The sequence below is a fragment of the Taeniopygia guttata genome, chromosome 8, assembly GCF_048771995.1.
Source record: "Taeniopygia guttata chromosome 8, bTaeGut7.mat, whole genome shotgun sequence".
Classification (NCBI taxonomy): Eukaryota; Metazoa; Chordata; class Aves; order Passeriformes; family Estrildidae; genus Taeniopygia; species Taeniopygia guttata.
This window is the reverse complement of record NC_133033.1, coordinates 5,893,875-5,907,448: the sequence shown is the minus strand read 5'-3', so window position 1 is coordinate 5,907,448 and position 13,574 is coordinate 5,893,875. Positions and strand designations below refer to the sequence as shown.

At 40.7% G+C, this 13,574-nt stretch overlaps 1 protein-coding gene and 1 long non-coding RNA gene across 3 annotated transcripts in view; one reads left to right on the top strand and one right to left on the bottom strand.

The window, feature by feature from the left end:
* Nucleotides 1–13,574, bottom strand: part of RAB3B (RAB3B, member RAS oncogene family) — a 49,803-nt gene that overhangs the window by 3,594 nt on the left and 32,635 nt on the right. For both annotated transcript variants that reach the window (XM_030279296.4, XM_012575300.5), the window contains 2 exons: nucleotides 5,588–5,706; nucleotides 702–826 (listed from right to left, as the gene is read on the bottom strand). In XM_030279296.4, the coding sequence (XP_030135156.1) occupies nucleotides 702–826; nucleotides 5,588–5,706 (244 nt within the window). The remainder of the gene's footprint in view (nucleotides 1–701; nucleotides 827–5,587; nucleotides 5,707–13,574) is intronic.
* The window catches only part of LOC121470337 (uncharacterized), a 31,524-nt gene that overhangs the window by 5,279 nt on the left and 12,671 nt on the right, over nucleotides 1–13,574 (top strand). Inside the window, exon 2 of the long non-coding RNA XR_005981163.2 lies at nucleotides 11,418–11,474. This is a non-coding gene — a long non-coding RNA (uncharacterized lncRNA). The remainder of the gene's footprint in view (nucleotides 1–11,417; nucleotides 11,475–13,574) is intronic.

Genomic DNA, 13,574 nt, shown 5'->3' with positions numbered 1-13,574 from the left:
TCTTTAGCAGAAAACAACAGTATAGTTAAATTTTCACACAGAGCCCTGATTTCATATTAAAAATATCTTATAGGCTATAACAGATAATGAAAAGTGATAAATAACTTATAAAGTAATATGAGTTTACTTGACTCTTCCTTATAAAATTTTCATTGCAATCCCATCTTCCTTTCAATGGAACTGTTTTGCTTTTTCTATCCCGTATCAAAAACATAATGTCATTTTCTTACCTGGATAGAGAAGCCTCGTACATTTTTAAAATATGTTTTACTCAATTTTTCAGTTCTGATATATAAACGTCTTTCTTTTTCATTGTTTACTTTAAAAAAATGCTTCAGCAAAAATGATTATTTGCATTGATTTGCAATGAGTACATGGTACTTGGACACACAGAGACAGAATTATGTTTATGAAAACTTCTTCTCTTTTCATTCTGATGAGCTAATAAAAGTTTTTATTTTCAGATAAAATTTATCTTTCTTCCACCTCTAGACATCCGCTTTATAAATACAGTGACACTACAAGTGTTCTATCAGGTATTCTTGGCCTACTGAGCCAAAACCAAGTGAAATATGAACCTAGAATATATTACACTTCTTATTTGTGATACCATTATTGAAGTCTTACTGCTGTACAAACTGAAAGGAACAGAGTATAAAGCAGCAGAGGAAGAAAGGTGGAAAGAAAAGCTTTGCATGTACCCAGCTGATCTGCCAGATGTTTCCCCTTCTCCATGGGAACAATCCTGTCATCCTCCATGTCACATTTGTTTCCAACCAGGATCACTTGTGCATTGTCCCAGGAGTAAGTCTTGATTTGTGTGGCCCTACAGGAGGTCAAAAGAGATGGTTACACTCCATCAGCTGTGCCAAAATACAATCCTGTATTAAATATGAAAACAAATACCATTAATGACACCATCAACATCCCCAGGCTGGGCTGGTTCAAGGACAAATGAGCAGGCTTACACACAAAGCAAGGATGCAGCCTGTGTGATTCACAGCACTGCTCTATTTTACCACTCCTTAACTTTGTGTGACAATGAATTCTCTTGTTAAGACTTTACAAGGGTTTTAAAGATCACAAGATCAAGATAAAAAAACTGAATCAAGTAATTTTTGAAGATTAAGTACAAAAAAGGCTTTTGGTAAAGCTTATTCTCCTTCAGGTGCCATCTGTCAGAGGAATAACCATCAATTACATCTCTTAAGGATACTGTCCCATAAAGAAAGCCATACAGTAGATGCACACTTCATATATAAGACAGAAAAACAAAAATTCTCTCATTTTCTGCAGCACATTTTGCTGTAGAGTTTTAGGAACACCATAAGAACAGATGGAAGCATCAAGTTGTCTTTGCTCAAACCAGAAAACTTCATAGGGACTGAAAATCACATAGAAACAACTGCAAAGGAGAAAGAGAAATGTACCAAATTGGGAAGACACGAGATCAAAGCAAGGCTCTGTGAGCTAACAGAACCCAGCAGGACTAAAGGACACCTAAGGCTGGAAAGAGCAGCTGCAATCACAGACCAACACTAATTTCAGTGGCACAGGGGTGCAGTGCATGCGAGCTTGGGCAGGAGCACTCAGGTGAACTTGGAGCCTCTAAAGCTTTCTGTGGCTCATGTGCTGAAATTGGAGTGGAGCTCACTGTGGATCCCAGGACTCTGACCTTTTATTTAGCCTTTTTAGAGTTTTTCCATGAATTTTTTTTGTATATCCTGAGGGGCCACCATCCTTGGTGTCCCAGAGGTGTTCCAGAGCCAGCAGCAGAACATTACTAGCTCAGTAGCATTCACTTTTATCCATCTTTTCAGACCCACACAACCTATTTTATCTTCACTACATCAGCTCTGTCTTTGAAGGCTCCCTCCTCCCCAAGGGTATCCTAGAAGCCATACACTCCTCTCCTCCATCCTCTTCCACTCCCTAACTCACCTTCCCACTCTCTGCCCCAGCTCAGCACCACTCCAGACAGGACACTACAGTTTCAGGCAAATCTGCCACTTCCCAGGAGAGCCAGGAGTCCACTCAAATTTTACTTCTGTGTAAGTTTCCTTGAACTCCCCTAACAATAAACCCCTTGGTTCCTTTTCTTTTGAATTAGCAGCAGCCTCCAGCTCTGAGGTTTCTCAAGGCTCATTAGAGCCTTTCTGCAGTGGTGACTGCAGAAATCAGCCAAAAGCCCAGGAAGATGAAATCTCCCCAGTCTCCTTCCATGAGCAATGGATAGAAATAAAGTCTCCCCAAGTTCAATTTCAAACAACTAAAAGCAGGCTTCTCTTCTGACTCACAGTTCAGCCTCTGGATTCATTTCAGCCCCTGGTATCATATGGGCACACCCTGCCAAATCTTAACTATTTACACAGAATTACTTAGAAAATGAAAAAGAAGCAAACAGCATGAAGGGATCTCCCAGGGAAATGCATCCTTCTCCTTGTTTTGTACAAATTAGTGGAAAGCCTCTTACAGAACATCAATCTTTATTCTTCTTAGGGATAAAAAAAAAACAACCAAAAAGTTATGATGAACAAATAAAAGAAACCTTGATGTCCATAAAAAAAAAAAAAAAAGGCATAAAATTTCCAGATGCTTTTTGGAAAGATAATGAATAACAAGGCTTGTGTGATGAAGCTGTTTCAACAATCATCAGGGCAGCCTAATATACACACTGGGAGAAACATATTTCTGTGACACAATAAAATGCTGTGCCTTGTTTGTGTTGAATTCCCCAAATTAACAATAAAGCACAAACTTTATGTTTCATGCTTAGAAGAAAAATAGTCTCAGGTTCACAGTTACATGGAGGTGTCAACAACTCAGTTTAGGTTAAAGATAAATAATGCTGATGATTTGTGAACCCAGATGTCACTTGTATCTAAGTTAAATTTTACCAATTTTTATTTCCCTTCTATGGAATTATCTACATTGTCCAAAGCAGAGTTTCCATAATATTTTCTATTTCCTTTACAGTTCCAAGTACTGAGTATATTTTAGTTCTACTGCAGTTTCAAATGAGGTATAAACAACTGATTTATCCACACACAAAACTATCAACCCAATGACAAATAACAGCTATCAAAGAAGACTACTAAAAAGAATTCTAGAAACTGAGCTGAAAGCTATGAAAGCTCATTTAACCCTTTCACTCACCCTACAGAAAAGACATAGTCAAAGGAAATAATTACTTATTTTCAAATATCAACTAAAACCAATCTTAGTGTTTGCCTATTTATATCTTTTCTTGTAAAATAACCTGACTGAACTCTTGCCACACTGCAGGAAGAAAAATCACTCAGGCTTAATATTTTAAGGTTTCTCATAGAATGCGTTGTACATTTTCCAGTGAACAAGAGAACAAGTCATCTTCCAGGTATTCCCAAATGCATTTAAATAGCGTCTCTTTCTCAGTGGTTTTAAGATCATCATCATTAATTGGGGTGATTCATGTGTGTGAAGGAAAGACTCTGCTTTGCACTCATATTCTACTTGGAGAGTTTGTCTAAATACTGATATACAGCCATGATCCTCTCACTCAGGAGAGAATTGGACCTCTTTAGTGCGTTTAGGAGAGGTCTGAGTGGGACAAAGCAAACCAGGATCCTCTTCAGGACATACCCCATAGGAAGAGTGATGGTAGTAAAAGGTCTCCGAAGGAATAAATAATTTGGCAGATTGGGAGGAATAGTCTCATTTCCCTTGTGAATAGGTGAGGCCCAATCAGGAGGCTGCTAAAACAGACACATGCCAATGAACCAGAGATGGAGATAAAGGAGTTCAAAGGCACCTTAATTTCTATGGAGAGTACAGCTCCTGACTGAAGATCATAACCAGTGTAATAAGATTTTTTAATCATAACTGTATCATGCAGAATGGTGGGGGGAAAAAAATCCTACTTGCTATGCTAGAAAACAGCCAATAGAGCAGCACCAGCCAAAAGCTTTTTTTCCTGCATTTCTTGTGCCTTTGGAAGTTTAGGAAGCAATATTTAGACTGGAGAAAAACATCTCCCAGCTGCAATAGCCACTAGAGGACTCTGCTGGTCCAGAGATGCTGGCTTGGCTACAGCCCTCATCTCTCCACTGGACAAGCTTCAGGAAGGAAGGAAATGATCCTTTTTATCCATTCCACGACCTCATTTGGGCTCAGAACCTCAAAGCAAGTTGGAAAGATTCCTGACATACAGAGGAAAAACACCCTAATGGTTCACCTCTGTCCTTTGGCTGACAAGGGGCTCTTAGCAAAGATATTCCTGCAGCTCCTGTGGCACAGGAAGACATGAAGTCAAACAGACAGAGCTGACCTTTCCCAATTCTTATTCTCACACCAGTGCCTTTGATGGAACAGACCTTAGACTACTTCCAGTATAAAGTTTCAGGTTAAACTCCATCTGTGCAAACTTTAAAATAGTAGCAGCTCATAGATGGAGATTTGGTAAATTTTGGCTAACTTAAGACTGGTAAGTAAAACTTACTAGAGCAGGACCAACAGACAGACATGTAGATGAACTGTGTGGTCATATGGATCTTGTTTCACCAGGGAAACAAGCTGGAAATATTTATAGTTTAGTGAAAGATACTGCCCTAGTTCACACGCCTGAACTCCTATGGAAAACATCCCTGTGCAGACACTTGCAGAAAAAGCTTCATCTGAGCTTGGTGAGCAAAACTCGATGGCTGAAACTGGTTTTGGCAAAACATTTGTTTTTCTAACAAGAAAAGAATGTATTCCTCAACCACAAGCTGCCGAAGGGCTGCTGAGGATGAGGCTGCAGCTGATTTGGTGTTGTGGTACTGGGGATGAGGGGCAAAAGTGGAGACTGCATCTTGCATGTGACCTTCATGACCAACTGTTTTAGTGAACAGAGAGAACAAAAACTGGGCAGCTTTGGAGGAAAGACAAATCACTCGAAACAACAAATCAGCTTTTGAGTTACAGCCTGGCTTAGGGGATACAGAATAGGTGCTCAGAAAGTCAGGCTGAGCCAGATGCTAGAGCCAGTGCCACAGCCAGGATGTCACATGCTCCCAGTGGGTCACTGAGATCACTGCAAATCAATCTGACTCAGGAGATCACATTAACCACTGCACTGCCCTTCTCTGCACTGTTACCACTCTTATCTGCAGTAATGAGCACCAGGAAACAGCAGAAATGATTGCAAGATATTTCAGTGGAGTCACAGGGCACTACTAAGGAGAAACACAGCCTTTCCCCACATTCCTGAGATGTGAATTGAACAACCACTGTTACCTCTATTTTTAGCAGCATAGCCAGAAATCTTATGAACCCAAAAAAAGCATTAAAGGATTAATTTCCTCACAATAAATTAAAAATTTTAAAAATAATAAATACTATAGTATGCTACAATATTTGAATTACAACCTTTTCATTAAAATGAAGCTATAGAACCTTTTCTAAGAAATGTTTATAAATCAAATTATTTAGGTAAAGAGGAAAGAACATGGAGGTGATGGTGACAGATAGGGGGGGGATGTCTCATATTTTCAACAAATAATTGTGGGGAGAGAATTGGCCAAAACCCAAACAAACCCAACATTAACAACAGTATTTCAGTATTTCCTACCAGTCCTGCACAGCATTGAAGGAGTCTTCACTGGTGATATCATACATGAGGACAAAGCCCATGGCTCCTCGGTAGTAGGCCGTAGTGATGGTCCTGTATCTTTCTTGTCCAGCTGTATCCTGCAACAGAAAGGAACATTTAGGCTTTAAGATTTCAGTTCTCAGAAGCAAAAGCTGTAATTAGGTCCTATATCTAAAATAAGACAACCACTCTTTGTTTTTATGCATTTTAAAATTCTCCGTTGCTCCCAACTGAAATGAACTCTACTTACATTTTAGCATTAATTAGGCTTTTGCATCAACCATGATTTGTTAAATGCATTTTGACACATGTACTATTAAAAAAATACCAAAGATGTCAACCCTTTAATTGCTCTTCTCTGCTTTAGCTGCAATGCAATAATAAAATGTTAGCAGAGTTCACTGAAAAATGACACTTCAAAGCAGAGGCAAAATAACCATTCCAGGACTGTTCCAGGCAGAAAACATTTACATGTTGCAATGTGGTGTCACAGTCAGGGAAATGTCCTTGAGGTAGCTGCTGTGGGTGACTCCCTTTCTTGCCTCAGGTTGGAGACAAAAATTAAAGATTTGATGCAATCAACATTATTATAAAAAGTGAATTTAATGTGGAATATCCCAATCACAGACTCTAAGGTGCACATACTAATATGAGATCTATTAATCCTATTCTGTTGGTTCATCTTAATTCTGTTTACCCATAGAGCTCCTGCAGAGCTCCTCCACCTGCAGCTGTCATTTCTGTGTTCAGCTGGGCAGCACAAAGGTGAACTCTGGCATATGCAACAGAAGAATTTTGAAAGACTTGTGACAGCTAGAAAACATGTCAACTACCATCTGTTGGATGCCAGTAGCACTTTTCCTTTACATTTTGCAAGCTTATTTTTAAACGGAGGAATATTTCTACACCAGACCAGCAGTTCTACAGCCCAATCCATTCCCTCCAGACCTGCCTGCTGAACCAAGGAGAGAAGTCATGTGCTGATTGGCTCTCTCACTCTGAAGGTGTCTATCTTTTGAACACATTTCATCCTTCTTTGGGCAAATGGGAACTCTGTGAAACAGCTGCAGGGAGCCAAAATGCTTTGCCTTCAAAGTGTGTGCTCAGTATGAGGTGTCAGCTTATAGTTACTGTGATGGGTTAGTTCTAAAATGAACCATCCTTCAGTCCCCCAAAACCCACACTGAAGAAAGCATTGCTGCCACTGGTTTAAAATGGGATTAAAGTTCTAAAGAAAAAGACCCTAAAGGACTTAACAACCATGTAACTAGTTGGAAGAGTAAAATAAATCCACACAGAGCACTCTTGCAGGAGTAGAGATCAGACACACCACATCACCACAGCCCCAGGGGACAGTGGTGGGAGGAAACTCAGCTCTAAAATCATCCTGCCCATCATACCCACCCATGAAGCTTTGTTTTTGCTGCATGCAAGAGACAGTGTTGGCCCTTGCAGAACACACAGCAGCCAGTCTGTGGCCGCCTGTTGTTCTGCACCAGAACATCACAGAGCCTCTCTGCAGGACAGCACTTGTAAATAAGCTCCCTACAGCTTGCTTAAAAGGCTCTGCTATTGCACTACTGTGAGACTATCCACAGCTGTAACATACTGTGAATTTCCCAGTGGAGAGGCTGTGCAACAGGAATATTGCTGTTTCTCCACCAGCTGCCTGGGAAAATATGTCATTTTTTCCCTTAAACTTGTGCATTTATTTCAAGATGGGGTAGTCCATTGGCTGATCACAATGAACCACTGCACACTGGCTGAGGAATTGTTCTGTTCCCTCCTGACAACAGGTCAGAGATGGGAATATCAGAATGAGCTGGGCTCCACCCTGCATGAACATTTCCTGCCAGTGATAAATCCATCACAGAGCACTCTCATATTCATTGACACCACATCCCCCCTTAGCTGCTGAACAGTTAAACCAGCCATGACAACTAGATCCTAACTGTATTTCTTCAAGCAAGGAAGGTCTCAGCAGTAATTGTATTGTTATTTTGTTCAGAGGGATGATAGTTGCTTTATTTTAGCCTGATTTCCTAGAGACATGAGGCTTATTAAAACATCAGTCTCCACATAGGCACTCTTGATCAAATCTGAGGGAAAATGTGTTCAAATGTTTTTACATATGTCATAAGAAGTAGTTGGTAAGGTGAAGAAAGACCTTAAGCATACCTTAGCTGTGAAAAAAGCTGAAGTGCAATGATTATCTTTTCCAAATACCAAAGGATTCACAATAGAGAGGCTTTAATTGTGTCTTATTAGGAGAAGGCCCTAAATCAGTATCAGTAACTTCAGAGATTCTGCAACCAACAAAACCAAACAAATCCATAGGAAGTCAGGTTTCTCTGTCTCATGTTCACAGCATTTATTGTGTGATACCTGCATTCACAGTTCATCTGCCTTCCAAATCTCATCTCCTATTTTCTCTGTGTTTAAGCAGTGCTCACTCAGGCTTAGGGCACGAGGCTGTGACTAGGCAGTAACTGACTGCAAGACACATTGTCAAGTTACATGCAGAATAATTTGGAAAGAAATTAAATTTGACAGTGGCTCAGAGCAAGGACTCAGCTCTAGGGACATACATCCAGGCTGTCCTGGGAAACAGCCTCAAGGGACACACAGGGTGACTCCCAAAATCTGTCCTGATACCACCTCAGTGAGGAGTTGGACTGAAAAAGCCCAGCTGTGCTATTGCCTTAAAGCTCTGGAATTTAGCAAATCTGATTTGCTGATTTCAGAATTCTGTGATGCCCTTGTGCATGGGGATGGGCCCCAATTTATACATTAGTGAGAGATGGGGCTGCAGGAGGTACAGAACCCCAAGGGATGAGTTTGCTCAGTCACAACCTGTCCTATGTGGGCAGTGCACTTAAGTCACAGAAGGATAAGTTGCATATTCACTAGGATATACTTGTGTGCCTGCCTTCTTTCCCTCACACACACTCAGAGGGAGTGTGTGTGAGGGAAATGCATCCTGTATCTCATGGTATATAAAAATTGTTCATACCCTTCTTGCCCTGGTAGCCATGTGCTACAATGCAGAGATGTGATTCATCTCCTCCTGAATAACTGATGGCTCCCTTGTTCTGTCTTACTGTACAGGTACAGAGCATGTCATCTCCCCTCACAGCTTCATAGTGGCATTTCTCCAGCTGCATCTGAATTGTTGTACTATCACCCTGAAATTACTTTTTCCTCAGGATACATTAGCTCCTTAGACAGCGATAAACTGGCTTAATTTTCTTGACTCACACCATGAGAGCTCAAGTGCACACACACCCCTCTCAGATGCTTCAGCATAATTAAAATAAAACAAACTGCAAAATCTGAGCTCACTTTCTTCAGCATTTACAACAGTTGTCCTTCCCTCAGTTTAAAACACCACCAGCATCAGGTAATTAGTCATTTCAGGTTTTTAAGTTCAAGTTGTTTATCTAATGAAGGAAAAACCAACTGACAGAAATCGCTCCCCACCCAGTCATTTCCAAGATTTCCAGGTAGACCACAAACTCATTAGGAGACAAGTACATGAAGCACAGGCAGGGATCAGCAGAAAGGTGATGTAGCATTAATTAACAGTCTAGCCAAATGCCTGGGTGGAATAGCCTGAGCCTCCAGCATCCAGAAACCCGCCAGGTTTCCCTGAGGAAGAACCAGAGAGCTTGGCTTTAAGCAGGCACAGGAGGGTCTCTGTGAGGTATATTTACACCAGTGTGCTACCAGCTCTGTTCTTCTGCAGCTTAGTGTCTGCCTGTGCTTTATGCAAACAATTAACAACACCCACAGGACCATTAGTGGGGAGCTTGAAACAAAAATTTGAAGGTTTTGCATTAATGAGCAATCGTGTTTATCAGAGAAGAAAAAACCTAAATGCATTTGCATTGTGTGCAGATGCCCTCTAGTCTCAAGATCCATCACACAAACATTCACAATAGGAGTACAATCAGCTTTTCTTAAATTTACTTGGCTGTCTCAGCAGAAATTACAAGTTACCAACACAGAAAACATATTTGAGTTTTTTAAATAATGACAGATGCTCTTTGTTGCAGGTCTGAAAAAATCACAATCCCCAATTCCAAACCATTCTTCTAGTGAAGATTTCCAGCCACAAATTCTTTGTTCCAAATGTCACTGAAACATCTAATCTGTACTGACTTTAATCCCCTTAGCACCATGACTTTTCTAGCAGTGTATGTGACAAATAGCCTCTAAGGAAATAAACATTTCAATTTTTAATGGATTATGGTGTGATTACCATGTTGTTGCTTTGGTGTTTTTTTTTTAATAAGAATAATATGTAAGAATGAGAGTTGCTTATTTTCCAGCTATTGGCAACATCTTACAAGCTGCATGTACGTGGCATCATCCTTCCTTAGGCTGCTCAGAGCCAGAACAGAGGCTACATCCTCCCCTATAACCAGCACCCACCACAATCTTCATCAGACCTGGTGAAGGAAAGACTTCTTCCCTGCTGTTAAATGGCACATTGTAACACACTGTGGCATTTTGCACCTTATTTGGAGTTTGGTCAGCCGTGGAGACAGGATAATCCACTTCCCAGCGCCGTGGTTATAGGGGGATGTTACACTCACACACAGACACACACACATCTCCTTTGCAAAAGTAGACTTAGGAGTGGAAGCCACCAAGAATCAGATAAACAAAAGTCACCTTGGGAAAGGGGAAAAAAACAACCACCCACTACGTACCACAAGGGAGAGGCACCTTGGGCAGACTAGACTTAATGTGTTATTAATAAGAGAATGTTAACATTAAGCTTAGCATTTCCTGCTGGCAGCTAGAAATAGGAACAAACAGGCAAGCAGGATGAGTCACTGGTTAAGACAAGGAAAAGATGTGATGTCATGAAAAACCTGTGAAGATTCAATTGCTGCCAGGAGCAAAATAACACCTGGCTCCTTCAGAACTCAGCTCTGAACAAAATGCTTCAGTTCAACAGATCATATTAGGCATTTTGTTTTTTCCTCTCTTGTTATTGAGTGCCTCCATTGTCCAAGAGTCACTGGAACCTACTCAGACCCATTCAGCTGCCTTGAGAGATGTTTCATTTCAGCAATATGAGGGAAAACATTTCTCATGTGAAAAAACCCAACACAAAACCCCTGCCTGTTTTGATAAAATGCTCTACCCTTGCTTAGTGCTTTTTAAACATTTCCCCATTATGGCTATCTTCACTTCTACTCTTTAGAAGCAGTAAAACCAGCAGTCTTGTATCATTTCAGTACATACCAGTTACAGGAGTTTCCCTTTTCCTCTCCTATTTTACCTACCCTGTACAGAAAGTTCTACCACCCTGTTCTCTCTAACATTCCCACACTAACTGCTCGTAATGCAGAGGAGAAAACTTTTTTGGAAAGAGACTTTTAGTGCATGTAGAGTCTTCAAGAGCTCACCAGTCATCGAGGCCTTGGTCATGCCCAACACACAGGCTTTTAAAATTGTTCCCTGTAACTCAGTGGCTAAGTATCTCTTCAGGTGAGGCACTGCACTTACTTTTCAAAGTTCTTTTGTAAAATAAGCTTATGAACAAGCAAAAAAAGCTACTATGGATTGACCTAATCCACCATTAAAATATTTCTGGCAGTTAGGAAGACCCTGCTCTTTTAAGTTTTATCAGCAACTCCACACCATGTAAGAAAAAATGTGAATCACTGAAAATGCAACAGGGTGCATTTGCTCAGGAGAATGTAATTCCCACACTGGAATCAGGCCAAGGTACTGTGATTGACACTACTGCTCATGACCTGCTAAGATGTTAAAAATGTTATTTCCATTTTCCCAGGTGTCTTGAGATTGTAGTGAAGATTAGTATCAGTTGCCTTTCCTGATCTGTCAGAAGGTAAGGAGGACTGGAACAGGACTGGCTTGCCTATGAACCTTATCTGCTCTTATCATTTTCTAGATTGAGTTTTTCTGTTAAAGTATTTAAAAGACAGTGGCTGGAAAAGTGAAATCACATAGAGAGATATACACAAAGATTAAGTTCATTGGGCACATTTCTTAAATCTCATAAGAATTCAAAAGTTTTATTTTTCATTACTTAAAACTAACATGAAGATAAGTCTCATATTGTTGATTCTTTCTGATTCAGCTATCTTGATTGAAAAATAAATAAATGGCAGTGATAAAAATCTGTAGCATCCACACCACATGCCTATTTCAAATTCCATTTCTTTAGCTCCAAATAAACAGCAAACAAAGTTCAAGAGGCATATGATGCATTTGAAAGCCCATCCACTGTGGGCAAGTGATAAAACCATCACTGATATGATAAAAAAAACGAAACCAGAAACATCTAGGAGGCTGAGATCCCAGAGCAAGTAGCATTTTGGGCAGTGGATGCATTATTATGGAATATGTTGCCAGTTTTGCTAGATCTTTTTTGTTTTCCCACGTATATCCCTTAATTCTGTTAATCAGTAAGAACAGCTGACCAGCACACAGATGCCTGAGCAGGGTTAGCCCCTGCAGGAGGCAGGCAGGGAGGCTGAAGCTGGAGCCCATGCCATGGAAACCAGCGGGGCAGAGCCGTGGCTCTGGCCGGGCACTGGGACGCGCACGGCGGTGGGACCCGGGGACGGTGCCCGGCCCTGGGCAAGTCCTTAACTCATTTACAAAGCAATTATTTATGGAAATAAATCAATGGCTGTGGGAATCCAGGGCTTCCCTCTGGCTGCCCTGGCAGGTCTGGGACCCTGGCAGGGGGTCAGGAACCCCCCTGGACAGAGCCCCCAGAGACACTGACTGTGATCTCTGTCCATGGAAAAGAGTTTTCAATCTTACAGGATGAATTACAAGCTTTGAATGTTTGATAAGAGTAATAATTAAGTGTGACACGGGTGCAAAAGTAAAATTTTAGGTTTCTAGATTAGGGGTTCAGAGGGGACAAGATGGAGGAATTTGGAGTGTCTTGTCCTTTTCCTTTTTCTTCATGCCCTCCATGTTTCACTGTGGTGTTGGCATTTTTTTATTGGTTTAGGCTGGGGACACGCTGTTCAACGTAGATGATAGATATTGGCACATTATTGTAAATATAGTACACGTAGTTTCTGGTATATAATGTTTGTACCATCCCACTGAGGGCAGAGCCCCACACGCTGCCCTGCAGGACAGAGCTGTGGCAGGGCAGCAGAACATGTTATAGATAAGAAAAAATAAACAACCTTGAAAACAGCACAGACGAATTATGGCTTCTTCTTTGGCAACGGGGCAGAAAGACAGAGACTTTCTACAATCTCGGAATCACCAATACCCACAGATTCCGACAAATGGCTGTGTGCTGAAAGACCTGTTGCAACCTGAATTGTGTGGGGGGGGGGGGAAAAAAACAACAAAAACCACCAACTTGGTACTCTGCTAGGAGCATCCCTCCGAGGGCTGGTTCTTATCCAGGGAAGATTCCATCTTATTCAGGAGTGGATTACGGCTAAGTCCGAGCCTCATACTTCACAAGAACCCCCTAGAGATATTATGTCAAGAGGGTCAATTCTAAGATAAAGTGCTCAGAAATTCTGGGAAGGTGTCCGTGATATTTTTGAGATTAAAATACCAAATTGAATTACAAGCATGAGTCAAGAATGTGCGCTTTAATTTGAAGGGCAGCAGCAAGACAAAAATAAAATAATCAAGCTTAATTTATATTAACAACAACATGCCAATAAAAAGAAAATATAATATTCTTTTAAGGTCTTTAAAATCCTAACGTGTAATCTTTCATGATTTGGTGGAAATTTAGAGTAGATCAGGCAATTTTTCAATTATTACCTCACAGATTAGGAAAAAAGCCCCACTGCTGTATTCAGGTGAGCATTAAACAAAAATATAAAGAAGGTTCTAGCACTCAAAAAGGCAGAATGAATGCTTAAAGACAACAAAACCCAAGAGCAATCTGAACCACATAAAACATAAATGTAAATAAAAGGAAAATAAAAAAGTGCCT